We start from the raw sequence: 18,952 nt of genomic DNA on the forward strand, positions 1-18,952 counted from the left end.
CTCCCTTACAGCAGGACTGACCCTACCTAAACTGCTCCAGACAGACTTTTGCACAACCTGACCTAAAGTCCCTGCACTAATCAATGACCTTCTGCTTTTCCATGCCACCTTCTTCTGGGGTTACCCATCTCTCCTATACCAGTTTTACCCTAATGGGTAATCTAAATCTCTAGCTGGGTTTTAAGTCCCAGATATTGTGCTTTCTGGTGTAGATGTGTCATTCCCTTTTTCTCTGCAGCTGGAAGCAGGCAGACCCTGAACAATTAGGAGGCAAGAACACCCACAGGGAAGAGGTTATTTACATAAACAGGATCACAATGTGCGTGTGTTTATATATTTATTACTTATAAAAAAAATACTGCAATCTCTTTTCTAATTAAAAGACCCAGTTTGCCCTGCTGCACAATTGCTAAGCAGATTTAAAATGGGGACTTCAGTAGCTATTTTATGGCTAATCAAATGAGTAAATATAATGATCTGCTCCAATTCCCATTCTGATTACACAGTGTAGCTATTTCATTCCCTCAATAAGCTCCTTGCACCCAAAAAGAATAGTTTAACAAGCTTCAGAGCAGAATGTTAGGCTCAATTTCTCTAAAGGGTAATAGAGTGGGAGTGTCTGTATAATTAGCTTTGTTGGGCTCCCTCCCTCACTGTACAATACACTCTATACAGAGCTTTCACTGTCTCTCCAGGTCTTCATGTGAAAGCACAAAAATAATGCAGAGCACATTAGAATCATACTGGTTGCACAGAAGAGTTTTGAAACACAGAAAAGGAGCTGGAGAAGTGCTGGCTAATTCAACCCAAAAGGGCTCAAGCTTTAATTTAGCTTTAGCAATAAAAGCACACATGTTCATGTACATAGCTTATTCATCTCTAATGTATTGAACTCTTAGATGTTTCTGGAAGTTAAGATCTGCCAGACTACTAACATACTGATCAAATCATAGTATAAATCACTAAAGTACACTCAACAATTTCTTCTCTGTATAGAACCTGAAATTAAATTAACAGCATATAATCTATAATGCAAAACATTACCTAACACATTTGGAAGAGTTTGATGCTGAATTCCCTTACAGAAAATAAAAGTGTTTGACATACTGATTTTTCACAGCAAGAAACAATTTTTTACACCAGCTGGCAAAAACTGTAATATTTTTGTGCTTGCAGAAGAATTTTCAGCTGGAGATTCGAAAATCCTTTCTGAAGTCAGACAGCCAGGTGGGATATGTTATTATTACCACCTCTGTTTTACAGATGGAAAACTTAATGCTAGAAAAATTAAAAATCTTACTGAAAATAAAGGGATGTGTCAGAGATCTGTGAGGAAAGGGAGAACAACAGACCCCATCTTGTTCCAAAGTACTGTGGTTGCATCAGACCTCTCCCAGATCAGTCATCCTGTATCTCTCTTCTCACTTTGTATTTGCAAGCAAAGTGCCCATGGATACTGTCTTTGGAAATTGCCACACAAAAAGTTTGGCAAAGAGGTCAAAATTCAGTCAAATTGTTTTATCCTGCAATGACGGAGAAAACAAAACAAAACAAAACAAAAATAAAACCACCAAAACAAACCAGAAAATAGCAGGGCACTATGGAAGTTATTTTGAAAGCCCCACAGCCAAATCACAGACTTTACCTCTAATAAGTAAAAATAACATAACACAGGTCCAATAGCCACTTCCACTTTTTTGGTTTTTTTGTTTCTTTTTTTTTTGCATATAAGCTTACAGTTTGCAGTTAGATAACATACCTGATCAGAAACAAATGAACACTGCACCTACATTTTTCACATTCCTCTGAAATAACAAAGTATCTCTTGAGCCTTGAAAAGAGAGAACTAAGACTCAGACTGGTACAAACAGGAGGAATGATTGTTCTGTCACTTCCAGTGCTAGAAAGAAGCAACAGGAAACCACCCTTGTAGGAGGCAAAGTGAAAATATCAAGAATAAGGTGGGTCTGCCCCACCTCCACTGAACTTCTTTGCTATGGGATGTTTTAAATTCCAGAGATTTACATGAGCTCATAAAGCAATTGGATGAGCTGATGGAGGAAAAATCCCTGGCTGAATACTAAGGAAGACGTAATTTAAATCAAGCCAGTTCTCTGTGAACAGCAAATTCTTAGATAAATGGAAATATTCTGGGGCAGTGTAGATATGAATTTGCACCACTTTCTCTGGTGTTTATGGGGAAGAACACTGAGCTGGAGTGACCACTCATCTGACACAGGTCAGATTCTTAATTTCAGGCCTATATACCTTGACATATGAGAAAAAGATAAGCAAAGGTTTAAATTCCAGTTTCTCATGCAGATAGGTTATTTTTCTACAAACCAGACTTTTAAAAAAACACCAGCAGCTGACCAACACTATAATGATATGAGTCGGGACCAAATATATTTGAGTGAATACACTCCAGATTCAATTTCCCTCCAAGCTCAGACAACAAATCCTACAGAAAGAGCCTTTATCTGAGTCCAGGACACCAAAATGCTTTCATCAAATGAGCCAAGCCAGAGACGAAGCTGAGTCTTCGCAACAGACAGCATTTGAGACCCTCAAGAAAACTTGACAGGTAAATAAGATACTAAAAATTCCCAGGAGGACAGGCTTCCAACAGTGAAATTGCAGTGTCTTCTGCATACAATTAATGGAGTCAAAAGCATAATGGAAACAGTGCTGGATGCACTGCTACATCCCCACACAATACATCTCCAAAGAGGTGACAGCTCTGAGCACTAATGTCTAATGTCTCCCTTCTACTATTCTGCACTTGTGTGCAGGAAAAATTCCCAGCTGTTGGGCACAACATTCCACTTGCAAAGCCAGTTCAGCATCTTTGCAGACCAAGAGGATCACCCTCATGTTTCCTTGAGTCGTTGGCTTGCAGCTCCTCAGAGGTGTACGAGCAGAATGAGGGACCTGGTTTGGAGGCATAGGGAGTTCTTAAGCTCTTCAGGCTTAAAAATGGAGAACAGCACCTTGGTGTTGTTGACTCTGCCAACTCAGCCGCACAGAAAGGTGAAACAGCTGCACAAAGGTGCAAGGCTGTGCTCCACCTAAGACTTGGAAAGGGACACTTTATCCCAATCCACCCATGCGGCTGTGACAGGAGAGTGGAGAGAATAAAACCCAGTGGTTCAGATACAAATACTAAAGGTCACAAATAGAACATCACCTACACATCCTCACTGCACCCAAACACTGCAGACTGAGCAGGTGGGCAGAGAAATAGGGGTTTTCCCCATTTAACAGAAGAGCAGGTCAGAGGCAGAAGATGGCTCAGCCAAGGTTACACAACAGCAGGCAGAGGTCTGGCAGTCTCAGGGACACAAGACAGGACTGAGAACAACTTACCTCCTCCTCCTCAGTTCAGGGTGGGACTTGGTTAAAAGAAAGTCCAGGTTAGTGATAGATGCTTCAGACTAAGCATTGCTTTCCTCTCCACTCTTTCAGTGTAGCCTTACTATCTTAAGTGAGTTAAAAGGAAATGATTATAAAGCTGATGCCAATCAGTCCAACCTGACTTTTCTTATAACCAAAGCCCCAAACTCCTACCTAGCAAAACTCTGACAAATGTATCTGAGAACCCTGCAGGGTGCAGCAAGGAAAGCCCCTTCAGGACTCAAGCTGCTATTTTACATCAAGAGACATTTTTAGCCTGTAATTTTATCTCTTCCATCTCTCCCCATTGCTTGAAATTAAAATAAACATGGACCAGGGCCTAGGATTTTATTTTATCTGTCACATATTGCTATCATTAAACACACTTGAAACGAGTGGGTTTAGTTCAAATAAAACTGTCTCTTCCCTCTCCCTTTCTCAGCTCAACAAACATAAAATAGGAAACTGCACTCCAATATATTCAAGAAGCAACACACGTTACATCATGAGTAGATGATCCATCTGGCAAGCTGACATGGTAATAAGTTTGCTTAATTGTCAGGTCAGGCATATTACAGACCCAGTCTGTCAGTCCTTTTATTACAGCTCTGTCTGTACTGGGGAATTTCAACCTCCTCACACTCCGTATGTGTAGACGTGGAATGCGTCCATATGGTACGAGGACATATGCATGGACACATATATGAAGTGTCACTCAGAACAAGGAGATTAAATTAAAAAAGGAAATGTTGAAGTCAAATAGCTCTTAGCAGCTGTATACATTTCAGTCTGGAATAATCACCCAAAGAAAGCAATGAGATATTTACATTTAATTTATTGGAAACTGGGCTGGCGAAAGCACTGATTATAGGGGATAATCCAGCACTGCCTCATAAGGAAAACTGCCAGAGATCCTCAGATGTTCCCTCCATTTATACTTTTTAAGCGATCAGCCCATCATTTTGTTTTTGGCTCCATGCAGCTCCAATCGTGCAGACAGTCTCCTGAGATTGTCCATATGTCCTCCTGAGAAACCACTGAGTACATTCAACAAACGATTGAGTTCATCAAATGGATGCTTTGCCTTTAAAAAGCCCACAAAACAAAACAAAAGCCACCTTTTTCCTTCTTTGTCTTTGTGCCTTACCACATCTCCTTCTCTCCATTAATGAGCTCAATTCTGAAACGATTTTATTTACAGGAAGGCTTTAAGGTGTTCTGAAAAACGATTTGTAGGAAAGATGCCAAATACAAATTGTATTTTCTAGACCTGCCTGCATTTGTGATTTTACATGAGCACGCACACATATGCTCAATATCCAAACAGCAGGTGTTCCCTAAAGTTTTATTACCATTAGTTAGAAATGACCACATTACTCAACAAAGTCAAAGCCAAGTCTTGTCAAAGGCAAGTCTTGCCAAAAAGTCTGATGATTTCCAGTATTAAACAGTCCTGCTTTGGGGTGTTGGCTCTGACTCTTCCAGATATCTCCAAAACCTAACAGTGATCTACATTTACCCAAAAGAACCACTGAACAATTCATCCTCTGTGTGGTATCTCCACAGCTTTTCTCAGGAAGCACAGAGTTCTGTCTGGAGCACGGTAGCAGCTGTCACTGGGGCCTCATAAAACATTGTGATCTTTGTGGTAACCCTTTTCCACAGCCAGATCCCTTGTCTTGCACTTTGGACATGAGCTGCTGATGTGGATTCCAGTCAAAATCTTTCCAGAAAAAGATTAAATATAATTCAAAACAATATCTGCATTATCTCTCTGCTGAACTATACAGTGGTCAAAAAAATCCAGCTGAACAACTGTTTTTCTACCACTTTTTAGGACTGTAAAAGGACCTTAGCCACACAGATATTCCATGTAATGCACAGCTGATCATTCTGCAAACCAGCACAGTAATCAACCCCAACATCTTCTCCTCCCCTCTTGACAATCACAGCATGAAGCTGCATGTGCATCCTGGCTTTCTGCTGGATGGAAAGAGAACTGTGCCTCCAATCTTTCTTGAATTCTTCTTGGATCACAAGGTAATGGTTTGGGAAGACAGCATCTAATTGCCTGAGACTCCAGGATGACTGGAGTGATTGCTGATACACAAGATGGCAATTCTTCACGGTTCTGAGCTGCCTGGGACAGGAATGGGTTCTTATTGACACCTAACAAATCACTCCAGAGCGGGTAAGGCACTCAGCCTCTTGTCAAACCAGAGAGAAATACCGTGCTCCTTATGGCAAGACAGCAAAGTCTCTGACCTGCCTTATGCTGGCAATCGGGTGAGATGATTGCAACAGTCCTGCCTGTGAGGCACACAATGCCATGAGAACTGCACAACCTGCCCTTGCTCTTACTGTACTCATGCACACAAAACTACTTCCTTCCAAGTGAAGAATTCATTGTAAGTCTCAAAATATTTTGTTTGGGCAGGGAGGAATCAGTATCAGACTGCAAACATTGGCAGAAGTATTTATAACTGCTTCAAAATCTCCTTTTTCTGGCCAGGTCCTTTTTTTTGTTTAGCTTTCTTTTTTAAATCTGTGGGAGAAGACAGTAATACCCATTGGACCAACACATGATTGATTTCCCATAGAAACAGCAGCTAGATAGAGTGCTCACTTTCAGCAGTGAAGCAGTATGTTAGTTTTATCTTACTGTAATATTTTTTTTCATTTCATCCTCTTTTACATACTCATAGAAGTTTCCTATTCACTACTGAAACACCATATGGTGATAATATATGCTAACACAGGCACAGTGACACAGTCCACAAGTCTGCTATTGAGCAAAAGTTGACAACATAAGGCTGAGAGAATTCTAAGTGCTTCCAAGCCACAATAAGTACGTCACCTAATTGCATTTCACTGTGATGCAAAGAAGTCTGAGTCAAGGAAAGAACTTCCCTATAATGAAACTGTAACAGCCTGGAGTAATTCACAGTTACTTGAAGAGCTAGAGCAAGGATCTATCAATTCATGGCTTTCAGATACAGGCTAGATGTGGGCTGGGGTTTTTTTTTAGCAGCTTTAATATACAGAAAGGGACAATGCATTTCAGCATCACAGTCATCTCTCAAAAGGTTCCAGACAGGAAGGCCAAAGGCAATCAATAAGAGAAAATATAGACACTGCTTCTCAAACCATTCACAGATGCCTCTGCCTCTTATTTTAATGAACTAGGTTTTGAACTAGAACATCTTGGAACAATCCTGAGATATATTCAGGCTACAAATACATCAGGTTTATTTACACACTGGTAGGAGACTCTGATGTAGAAACTGCAAGGCCAAGTCTTATTTTTCTGTGGAGCTCTAGGTCCTTACAGGTGACCCTACCTGAAATGAGGCTGTGAATACACCCAATCTGCCTTTGGAATGGCCAGCAAGGGCTCCAGGGAGAGGTCCTCCCTTCTGGCAGGGCAGAGTCTCGAAAAACAGACCATGGGGAACAGGATGGACAACAGTGAGTGACAGCACTATCCCAGAATGTCACTGATATCTGTCCAAAGCCCTGTTTTACAATGAGCTGCAAGGTCTCTCTGTGCCTCAGCTCTCCATCTGCAGAACAAAAGAACCAAACTTCTCCCACCCCAGGGCACAAGAAGAATGAACACATGGAAAGTTGCAAGCACTTGCACAAACATGCAGCAATAAGTAACACGGACAAACTCACAAAGGCCATGCTCTAAATGCCAGGGCTTCCCAGTGTGTTTAGGCCTTCACCTTTCAAACTGTATTTAGAAACTACCACTACAGAAGGCAGCTCTCCTCCTCTTCTAAAGAGAACAATTCCACAGCAACTCCCATAAACAGGATCTATACCTGCCCTGCAATGGTGTCTGGAGAGATTCCAAGCAATCTGAAGGAACACCAAGGCAATGCCCTCCTTGCTGTGAGCGTGATGCATGAACCACACTGTCACTCCCCTTTTGGTGGAAATGGCCTGGGGAATACGCTCAGTAGAGCCCACAGTGGGAGCAGAGTCCCAAGTGATGTATTGCCATGCAGGTGTTTCTGCAAGTTGCTGTGCTGTTCCCTTGGCGCTGAACTATTTCCTTTCCCTAGCAGGGAGGGAAACGCAGCTGGTTCCTCCTGCGCACAGAAGAGAAAAACACAACACAAAAGAACCAGAAACCATAGAGAGCAGAGCAAAGGAAGCCTGATTTCCTATGGACTTGTGTCTTGCATCTTGAGCGGACTCTGACCCTTCCTGTTCTCATCTGTTACCCCTCCTGACTGCCCCTCCACTTCCCTTCTCCCCCTAGTATTAGCCTTGGCATTTGTCTGTGTGTGTCAGCCAAACAATCCATGTTCCAGGTCAGAGATCCTGGTTACAGCACAGTCTGGAAGAGCAAAAGTTCAAGTTGCCTGCAGGACACGCAGCAGGCTTGGCGCTCGCTGCGCACGTGTGCAGTGGGGCCACCCCATGGGCCAAGCAAGGACAGCCAGGGCGGCCCCACTGCACACCCTGCAGCTCCCCAGGACAGGGAGCTCAGGGACCCCCAGCCACAGAGTTCTGCACACAGATACCCCTCCCACAGACCCACTTAAAAGTGGCCATAGAAATCAAATCATATGTGGGGAGCAGCCAATTGCTGGACACCAATAGGTGCTGAGTAGGAAGAATTAATCAACTGTGCTTTCATTTCAAAATGCTCCAGTTATTTCCTTGGCAGGCTCTGGGCAGAAGAGTGGCTGCCACACGTGGGGAGATCAACCCCACAGCCAAGATCTCTTTAAATCTTTCTGACAGGGGGTGTTCTCCCACACACTCTGCCCATCCATTCCAATGGGGTATGAGATGAAGATAAATGCATGGCAGGGTGCCCATGGTGCGGCCCCACCTCCTCTGGTGGCTCAGGCACAAACCAAATCATCGGATCTCCCAGGGCCTGGGTTCCTCCCTGCCCGTGAGACAGCCAGTGTCCTTCCCCATCTCACAGGGCTGCTGCCATGGTGGTGAATCCGATGCTGCTGAAGCACTCGGATGCATCGACCCATGCAAGAACACGAGCAGAGGCTGCATCCCAACAAAACACAGGTTCCTGCCCCAGAGGCAGCTGCTCTTTGCTGGCTGGACACACGGACAGCTCATGAAGCGCGCCGCAGCCCTTTGAGGAGAGTGCCAAACTACAGCGAGTGCCAAAAGGCAAGGATGGGGAAATGATGACAGGCTTCCTGAGATGATGGCTTACAGCAGCTCGGTCCCATTGTGGGGAAAAAGATAGAAAACAAAACACAACAATAGGTACAAGGCCTTGAAAAGCTGTAGAGAATAAAAACTGATCTCAACCACTCATACCACAACAATCACAAATGCAGAATGAGAAAAAGACCAAATTATGCAGTACTATTTGCTTTTTATCACTGTTCCCAAAGTAAATGTTTATCTTTATCCATATACAAATTTGAGATGCCTGCACAGATTTTAAAGTCCAATACATCCAACACTAGTCGTCATCTAAATCTTTAGCCAAACACGTAGGCAGAAAACCAAAATGGATGCAGAAAAAGAGAAGGGGAAAAATGAAAAAGAAAACCTCACTGATATTTCTGTGAACTTGGTAATTTATCAGAAAAAGAAACAGCAGGAGTAGTGCTGATTTATTTTCACTCTGATGATAGTACAAGAGGAAGAAATAATACCCTGCAAAGGTCACTCTTATCCTGTTCATCTGTGACAGGCTGATAATCCGGGATCTCAGAAAACTTTCTTTAAAAATCTTCACGGACATGCTCTTATCAAAAGGATTAAGGTTTAATACATACCAGCAGATGCAACCGATTCAGGCATCTGCTAATCAGAGCAGCATCAGTTACTGCACGCTCTGGCTGGAGCTGATGACTGCAGGAAGGTTTCCCTTCTTACAGAGAAAGACCAAATCCAAACACACATTAAATCATCTCTTGGCTATGCCTCCCAACTCACACGTTCATGGCTGAGCATCCTGTGCACGCTCCTGCCTGCAGACATGTCAGGGATGGCAGGACAGATGTGCTGCTCACAGCCAGTGCACCCACAGTGGTCCTCCCAGAAAGCTCCAACCCAGGGACCACCTCAAACAACACCCATGTGGGGTGGGAATGCCACCCTGCCCTTGCAGAGGGGAACCACAGCAGGAAGCATTTCTGGATATAGGGGCTTTGCACTTGGAGTGCAGGGAGGAACCTACAGAAATTGCTCCAGATGGGACACTTCCTTTCCTACTTTCAGTAATCCACCCGGATTTTGCAGACAGCACAAAGCCAGCGTGCTGCAGCCAGAAGCAGGAGCACAGCTCTCAGAGGTGACCCCATCTACAGAACAGCCCATGCAATTCCTGATGTCCATGACTATGGCAGAAGTGTCACAGCCCACTGAGAACAGCCACAGTCAGCACCCTGCAGTGAGTCTGCACAGCCCATGTGATGCTGCTACAAGGGCTGGAGCTCACCAGCCCAACACCAGCTTGGGGACACTGCTGTGACCCACTGTCATCCAAGTCAGCAAAATAGCAGCACTCACAGCCTTCAGGAAAAAGCAGTGTGTGGCACAAAAGCCCTGGAGTAGCTAGGATGGTCCTACTAAAAGGTCATCAACCCTTCAGGATGGACAGCAGATGCTTCTCAGTTTCAGCAGATGAGCCTACCTCCAATGAGCCCCTTTGCCTTACAACAAAGAGATTCAAACACCTTCAAAGCCCAAAATGCGCAGACTTCACAAAAACCAATACAAAGAACCCTTTGCCATTGGGAAAGCACTGCCTGGCTACCATGCTGTGCTGCTGGACACTGAGGACTCTTTGGCAAAGCTGTGCAAATGCCCAGCAGTTAGATGTGCTCAGACCAGCAGAATGAGGCCAGGAAACTCTTATTTACCTCAAATTTCATATGTGAAGATGGCAGAAGTTAAGCCATCCATTTCAGCCCAAACTGAACATCTGAAAAAGCCATATCCCCCTGAGTCCCATAACTGAGGAACCATAAAACTCTTTGTCACATAAATGCTACAGGAGGAAGGAATTCATTCTGAACCCACCAAATCAATCTCAATCTGCTTGTACACCTAAATTTTCTTTCTTAAAAGAAATAAATACATTCCCGACAGTAACTGGAGTTGTGTAACATACCCTGTGGACTGCCCTTCTAAAATCCTTTTGGTGCAAACCAACCCAAGCAGCCAGGCTCAGGCAAGTACCAGGAACAACAAAACCAACTCTGAGCCTGGACTAGCACATTTGCACAGACTGTTTTGAGCTCAGATTCAGTGATTTGTTTTTCACAGAGCCTCACAGCCCAAACCAAGAGCAATCATAAAGATCTTTCTCAAAGCTTGGGGAATGTGCTTCCCCTTGCTGGATTGGAGATTTTAATCATGGCTGGAGACACAGCTCTGCATAGACCAAGATAAACCACCTGAACTCTCAGCCATGCATTCCTGACACAGCTATAAGTGGGGCACTACAATTAGAAATTCACAGGGAAGAGATGTCATAGGAGTCTTCAGCAACACTTCAACATTTTGCTTTGGTTTGCTTTGTAGAGCTGAAAATGTTCAATCCTGTCCGGCTACTCTGCAAGAAAATACATCCATTGCCTTTTCTCTACTTTTACTAGTACCAAATGGTTATCAAAAGAAGTGACAGGATAACCACCAGCACTGTCAAACATTGAAATCCCTTCTAAATTCCAGTCATTACAAGACATTATTTCCCAGTATGCTTGAAACTTAATGAAAATGTATCGCTGATTTTTTAAACTTAATTTTCTTTACATTCTTATTGTTCTGTAGCTCACATTGAGAATGAGCCTCTTTTCCTCCAAAACAGTGCTCACTTTGGCCTAAAGTGTTGGATAGTGTCAGGTGTCTAGTACTGGGGGCAATGACACAGAGGCGGGGACACAGCCATGAATCCTTAGAAATCTTGCCTAACTCTGCCTTCATGTTCCCCACCTGTTTGCACAGCCACATCACCCAAAGGCCTTCAACCCAGACCAAGGTTCCACATTGCTACATGCCATGCACATGGGGAGTAAGAGGCAAATCACACTGAAGAGGCTGCCAAGCTACAAGGACAGAAGAGATTTTGAGAGGAAGGAGAGGGGAAACACTGCACTCAATGTCATTCAGCACAGCAGTGGTTGCTGGGAATGAAACAGGTCTCCAGAGTGCCAGCCCAGTTCCCCCTGGATCAAGCTGCCTCCAAGAGCTTGTACACCAGCAGATTTCATCTTGGCCATGGTGCACGGTCAAACAAATTTTTTTGCTATTTAAGTACTTCATAAATATTGGCCACAGAGCATCTGCTTTTAGAAATAGCATCAGACCAGGTACATCTTATTACCTAGTACACCTCCCACAAAGTGTTATTTTGCCAAACAGACATTCTGTTGGAAATTCAGGACAAAACTCAAGAGTTTTGTAAGGTAGGTGTCCAATTCCAGACAAAGCAATCATCATTCAATACATAATTCACAGCAGGGACAAAGAATCCTGAGCTTACGTGTGCTGCTATTTCCAGTATTTCATTTTCACAGTCTCTGCTGGAAGCCCTTTTTCCAGAGTCACAAAGTTTTCTTGTTTTTTAGAAAATGCAAACATTTGTTTTATGGGCTGAAATTTGGCATGTTTGGTTTGGGGTGTTTTTGGTTTTTTTGTTAAGGTCTTTCTGCACTGATCTCTTATGCAAGGATTTAAGCAGAACAGGTAAAAACTGGGGGAAATACCCTTTAATAGAGGAGTCAGATAAACACAGCATTCACTAGGCCTCTACTTAGGGGGTTCACACAATTTATGACTTGCCCCTACTCCCATCCATGAAAATTATGCACCTAATATCTTGTCTTTTACTAATGCCTCCTTTTACTAATGAAAGGTACAGTGGGTTCTCTGCCTCTGAACTTTCCAATGAGTTACTGCAATTTAGAAGGTGTGATATGTACACAGAAGCATGCTGCACCTACATAAGAGGAGCTCTGTACTTTACTCATCACACTAGTACTTCCAAACTGCACCAGACTAGAGGAAAAAATTAATTAGATTTTTTTCATAGTGCATCTGCAGTTCTTCCAGCAACACCCAAGGCAAGTTAAATCTCATATTCCACTTCAGTCATGGCAATTTTGAGATAATCTTGGTCATCTTGTCCATTTCAATTTACTGTACCAGAGGGCTAGAACTGGTCATTCTGGTGAAGGTCATACAGATCCTTTCTAAAATTTCAGTTCTAGGTGAATTCTTTAAATACAATCTCTCCTACAACACCTCACATGACAGAAAACATCCTTAGATGCTGCTCTGTTAAGGCTAAAGATGATGATTTAGTCTTGTAATTTCCTGTGCTTTTAGGTATGTGCAATTTTGAAAGGAAAAAACTTGCATTTAATCATTTCTGACTGCTTCTATGATTCAGAGAGACTTTTGCTTTGCAAGACATGGACTCAGCCCAGATCACCTTTTTTTTCCTACCCAGCTGCCTAGATTAGGCAGGACCATGAGGGACCAGGAGGGCACTGCTGACCACAGGTGGCCAAACTCTCTCCCTTCTTCTGTTAATGGTGGTCACTTTCAGCTCATGGCAGTGTCCTTGTCACCCGCCCAGCACACAAAAAATGCCACCAGAGCAACACCCAGGTAAGCAATGCAGGGATGGTGCAGAGATTCACACTCACCCATGTCCTCAACAGCAAGGGCTGAGGGACAGTGTCTGGGGTTGATGTTGACCCATCCTTTCTGAAAAACATTACATCCCTCTGTGTCAGGGGCACCCCTGGTGCAGTGTGTGCCTTTGCAATCTCGAACCCTTACCAAGGATCAAAAGAGCTTCCCTTTGTGTGAATTCATGCCAATGGGAAGTGTATGTTAAATAAACTGCTTGTCATTACCCTGCTATCACTCCTGCTCCAGTGAGAGAGGACTCTGTTATGATTTATCTTATGTTGCTTTAAAGCTGTCCTGAAGATAATATGAAAAAGAAATGTAACAATAAAATTTCTCTTATTCAAGAACAGGAGTATCCCCAAGGGCAAGGTATTCCTATAAAATTATTATAATGCTTTAACCACGTAAGCACAACTGAAAACGTCTTCTCTGAAAACAAGTCGTAGCTCTTTTTTCCTATCTGCAGCCATTATCCTGATAAATTTGGGAAGGTCAGCTAAGGTGTAATCCAATAAATGTGCTGATGTTCTGAGTAAGTACCTTACAATTTGCAGCCTAATCTATTATCCTACTATAAGACCATCAAATGACTCACCAGTTTTAATACTTAGTACAGATCAAACAAAGGAAAATATCAAAGCTTTACGTTCTAGTTCCACCTTTCAAGGACTTGTCTGAGTACTCTTTAATTACAGTAGATGATACATCCAACTCTGGCATTTTCTTTCTCCAACAGCTCTAGTTAGAAGCTGCTGTAGCAGTACTTTTCACAGGACATCATTACGTTAACCAGGAGATGCTGGGAAGTCAGATAGACTGAACAAATCAAGTTGGGATTTGATCCCAGAGATGGAGCTCAGCTTCTTCTGCCCACCAGGTCACACAGTGTGTAGCACACCTGGGAGCAGGTGACAAGTCTGCAGAGCCCTCACCCAAGTTGTGGCAGAAAGCCATGGGAACAAGCATCTGCATGAAGGGGAATGAGCGCATCATCTTGGAAGGCGATGAACTTAGGAAGTCAGATCAAATCCCAAACTTAGGCTATTACTTCAAATTCTCCAAAGTCAAATACAGCTGCAGAAGTTTGCATTTGGACATTGTTACTGGACACTGGTTTTTAAATTTTTTTCTTTTAATGGTAAAGGCATAAAATAAAAGTGAAAAAAACAACCTATTCACAGAACCCCAGATCCCAAAGGAAGCATCGGGAAACAGTCAGCAACATTGTCAGCAAACTGTAGATGCTCCATGAAATGGGTACAGAAGTTACATGTGCCCACAAAGATGTCAGAGCTGACTGTGGGCATTGCTGAGGAAAATGGGGAGCACAGACCTCTTTCACCCAACTCTAGCAGCATTTTGAGTAAAGCATTCCCCAGTAACAGTGTGCACCGGTGTGTGTTTGGCCCGTGCAAACAAACGGAACATTGGTTGTTCACCACAGTGTCTCAGCAGAACTCATCTCATTTATCACAACAACAGAAACCCACTGGAAAAAGGGCTGAATTGTATCTGGTTTACATTGTTGATCTTTTTGACTGACTAACCCAAATTAGACATTTTTTCAAGGAGAAGTCTGTAAGTTTATGCAATTAACTGTGCACATGCCACTAAAATTACAGCCAAATTTACAGGGAGGTCCCTGCAGAAAGGATGGAAACCCAAAGCCTCTGGGTACAGGGGGACACTTTCAAAAGAGCACAAATCTGATTTTGCTCTGCTTTTGCTCCATTTGCAGACTTGAAGAAGAGCAAATCTAAAGAGAATCCAATCGCTACTTTAGTTCTGCTCCAAAGGTATCACTTCTCAGGTACTTAAAAGAAAGGGAGCAATGAAAACCACCAAAAAAAGACAAACCAAAGAGAAGGCTTGTATGGGTAGTGAGTGTGCACCCATCACTGACTTATCCCTTCAATACTTCTGACTTTTGGGGCTTCACTAAGAGAAATACAGCATACATCTAGCTGTATACAGCCTACAGACCCACACACATGTAAGAAATGAGACCAGTCATGAGACTAGGAAGGAAAGACAAGGCACAAACATATCTAGGATGATTTTATGAGATCACAAGAATTGTCCTTTTAAAACTGCCACTGGGGTGTCACCACTTCCTCTGATAAACAGATGACATCTCACCAGAACTTAAATAGCTCCACTCAAGCACTACCTAGATGAGTGACAAAAATTAGCCAAGTCACTGTCACCCCTGCAGTCCTCGTCTAGACACAGCAGAGAAGTGCGAATTCCAGTCTGCCTTGCTGGGCTACAGCCACCCTGACAGCTGAGCTCTGATCCAAGCCACTTCATGAGATGGGGATATCTGGATCCTTCTGGCAGCGCGACAGACAAAAATTAACAGAACAGAAAAACAAGAAAATAAAAGCACAAAAGTCCTTGTGAACCGAGAAGGTTTTAATTCACGAGTCATTGTTGGTTGAGAGTTGAGGCAAATGAAATGCCATTTTTTGCAAGTATTTTTCTAACAATCTATGAGGCAATCTGACAATCGGATCAGAGGCCCTTTGCTCAGAGGTGCGGCAGCTTTTGAGCCGGTGCCCCCTCAGAGCAGCTGCGCCCTTCTCCCCATTGACAGCCACATCTGGATGCTATCAGGAGGAACTGGCTGGCCTTCTCACAACAAATACCAAGCACTTAGCAAATTGACTCCAGAAGTCGATGCTGGCCCCTTTCCCACTCTGTGTTTACGCAATGTGCAACTAACCTGTTGAGTCCGAGGTTTGTACGGAGAGCTGCTCTCCAGGTCGGCCAGGATGCTGGTCAGAGAGTCAATTTCTGCATCTAAACTGCACCGCCTCTCCTCAAGGGTCTTGCCACCAGGATTCACCTTAAAGAAGAAAGAAAAGTTCCAGTTATTCAAAACACTTGGCCTGGCACATAGTTTCTTACTGTCCTCATGGAGCTGCACCCATGCCCAGCAATAACTCTTGGGTTGCAGGGACAAACATGCTGAAATCCTATAGCTCCCTCCAGAACTAACAGCAAGCTTCCATCTCACAGGAATTTATGCTGCTTTGGGGCTTTTCTTCTCGTGTTTGCCACAAGGGTCCCATTGTGTAAGACTGACTTGGAGGATTAGCAATTCAGCAATCTGCTGCTGAGCTGAAGAGGCAGGACAATGCCCACACCATAAAATGGAGAAGATGCGTTATAGAAGGATACCTGTCTGGAAGGACAAAGCTGGGAACAGGCTTGGAGCACCTGGATCCCAAGAGCAAAACACAAACAGAACAGAGCTACAAACCACAGCAGCCAGTGACTGGCCACGTGCACCTATTCTTATTTTAAATAAATTCTTGGTATGTATACCTGTCTGATTCAACGCCTCTTCACAAATTTCATCTGAAAAATGAGCTCCTTCAAGGAGGAGTGAAAAAGTTCAATCCATTTCTAGCAGATTGAAGGTGAAGGGTGGTGATTTGCAACAAGCAGCCACAAAATAACATAAGTAAGGTCCTTGTGAAAAGGCTTTTTTGCAGGAAAGCCCATGCCCAGAGCAAATGCCAACATGCAGCCAAGGACTCTAATTTAACAATTTTTTCTTTCTTTCTGCTTTCAAAACAGCCCAGGCCCATTTGTACCCAGGCTGGTAGGGACACTCACTTGGAAGGGAAGAGATGTGAATTTTCACCACCATCACCCACCTCAAAAAGTGAAACCCAGAACTCAGTACCAGAGCAGAGCATGTGACCCTCAACCCACTGTTTAAGGGCAGCACTGCAATCCCTGTTAGAATAAGCAATTTTAAAGAGGACTCATTCACATGCTTTGTTTTTGATAAAACAACCTAGTCCAAAACCTCTAGGAAGGATCTCTGTGCAGTACAGCCCAACCCAACAGTGGGACCTCTCAGCAGGACACAAAGTAGGTAAAGGCTAGGAAACATCCTCCTCAATGTTTGCAGTGTTTTGGGAAATAGGCAGCCTCACTAGGAATGGGAAATTTAAGAAAACCAGCTGAGGATCTGTGCTATGGACAAATTCGGTGCTAGGGGCTAGCCCCACTGAGCCAGGCCACCACCAGGGCATGCACAGAAACCAAAGTTCTTGAGTCAAGTGAACTATTACACTGAAAGTCTTTCCTCAACCTGAGTTATTTGTCTTCTGTTCTTCCATGTCTTACTTATCTGCAAATCCCCTGGACAGGACAGAGTCTGCAGACATGCAAATACAGAGTTCAGTGCAGAAGAGCTCATTCAGAGCTGGACAATGTCAATAATAAAAATACTAAAGAATTACCTAACAGCTCACCTAATTTCAACTGCAAAAACTGTTCAGAATATACTAGCACCTTCCCACAGACAATCTAGCTCTGTTTGCCTTCACTCTCACCAAGTCACTTCAATTTTCCAAGCCAAAAGCTTGCCTTTTCCTTTGGCTCAGTAGCTGTTCCAGACAGTTTTCATTTAAATTTCATTTTAGTAGCAGTCGATCATTACCTGTTTTAAAGAACTCCCCAGTCATCAATCTGACACATACATGGCAAGTTGGTCAAAGAGAGACAAGCTATGCAAAGTAGGCAGCCTCTGATCTGCCAAACCTATACATGCTGGGGCATCCATTAGTACCTAATGATTATTAAATCTTATTGGATTACAATATATTTGGCTTGACTAATAAGAAAATGGAAGTTCCAGTGTGGCTTATACACAAACACACCATTTAAAGGCTGAGAGTCAGGTTAGAAAATACTTACAAACTCGACTCTTCTTGCCTATTTTTATCATAGAGCCAAAGTCTTTCCATCCAAACCATTGTTCAAAAAAAGAAATATTTTTCACAGGAATTAGCCCAGATCATTACTCCTGGCTAACTGCAGGCACCTAGATTTTTAAATCTGCAGAAGTGCAACTTCTTTTCCACTTCATGGCTCTTGTTTGGTTTTTCTTCATCTCCCAGTTGTTGGCCTGTAACTGCCACAGGCTTCTCAGACAGAAAATCTGTGATTGCTGCACTCCAGAGAATTTTGAAGCTAAGCAGCCAAAACTCAGCCTGGAAAGGAGAGGGGAGATGCAAAGGGCATCCAAGGCCCCAACACGTGAGGTGATAAATCAAGCCAATGGTAGACCCAGGGATAACACTAGAGTCCACACAGGACCTGCTTGGTACCCTGACCCTGGAGAGATGGGATGGTGGCAGATGAGATCAGCCAATTTCATTTCTGCTTCCTAGCATTTCTGGGCCATATTATTCCCAGGTTCTCATTCCCCAGAACAATTATGCAATAGCTGACTAGCAAATGCTGCAGAACAAGTTATAAGGTTGTAAAAGTTAAATGTCCTTAGGAAACCTAGAAAAATAAAATAAAACAGCACAGAAGCATCTCTATTGATTCTGGGCTCTGATTTATTTATTCAATTAAAACATAATCAACATAGATTAAGAGCCCAACTCTAAAATGCAGGAACATAATGCAGTGCAACAGTGCCAACAAATGACACTACCGATGTATGCCAGGGCCTACTGGGGCAGAAATGGACTTTAAAGACATTTAGGAAATGGTAATGCTCCCAAAGACAGGTTTGTGGTTGCTTTTTCTTCTCCATCCCCACAAATCTTGAATTTTCTCTCTCCCTAGAGTGCTCAATATCCAACCCAAGGATTTGCCGCATGGGCAAACCGGAGCATTTGCAACACCAACTTCAGCAAGAGAGGGTTAAGCAATTCCAGCAATTCCTCTTCCCATGCTCTTTGTCATGACGTTCCTGTAAAAGTTTTATGTATTGTTCTGGAACAAAACCCGAGCTCCAGGTCCCAAGGCACAACAGGTTCACACAGACACAGCTCTGCTGCGAGGAGCCCGGGCTGGTTTAGCTCAGAGCCCCACAGATACAAACACTGGAACCAGAGGGAACTGCTAATTCTATTTCTGTCTGGATTTATGGCATTGTTGC

At 43.3% G+C, this 18,952-nt stretch overlaps 1 protein-coding gene across 6 annotated transcripts in view; it reads right to left on the minus strand.

The window, feature by feature from the left end:
• LPP (LIM domain containing preferred translocation partner in lipoma) overlaps positions 1–18,952 on the minus strand; it is a 331,785-nt gene that overhangs the window by 148,453 nt on the left and 164,380 nt on the right. For all 6 annotated transcript variants that reach the window (XM_063167037.1, XM_063167041.1, XM_063167039.1 and 3 more), the window contains one exon: positions 15,764–15,886. In XM_063167037.1, the coding sequence (XP_063023107.1) occupies positions 15,764–15,886 (123 nt within the window). The remainder of the gene's footprint in view (positions 1–15,763; positions 15,887–18,952) is intronic.

The sequence above is a fragment of the Melospiza melodia genome, chromosome 12 (assembly GCF_035770615.1).
Source record: "Melospiza melodia melodia isolate bMelMel2 chromosome 12, bMelMel2.pri, whole genome shotgun sequence".
NCBI classification, from domain to species: domain Eukaryota; kingdom Metazoa; phylum Chordata; class Aves; order Passeriformes; family Passerellidae; genus Melospiza; species Melospiza melodia.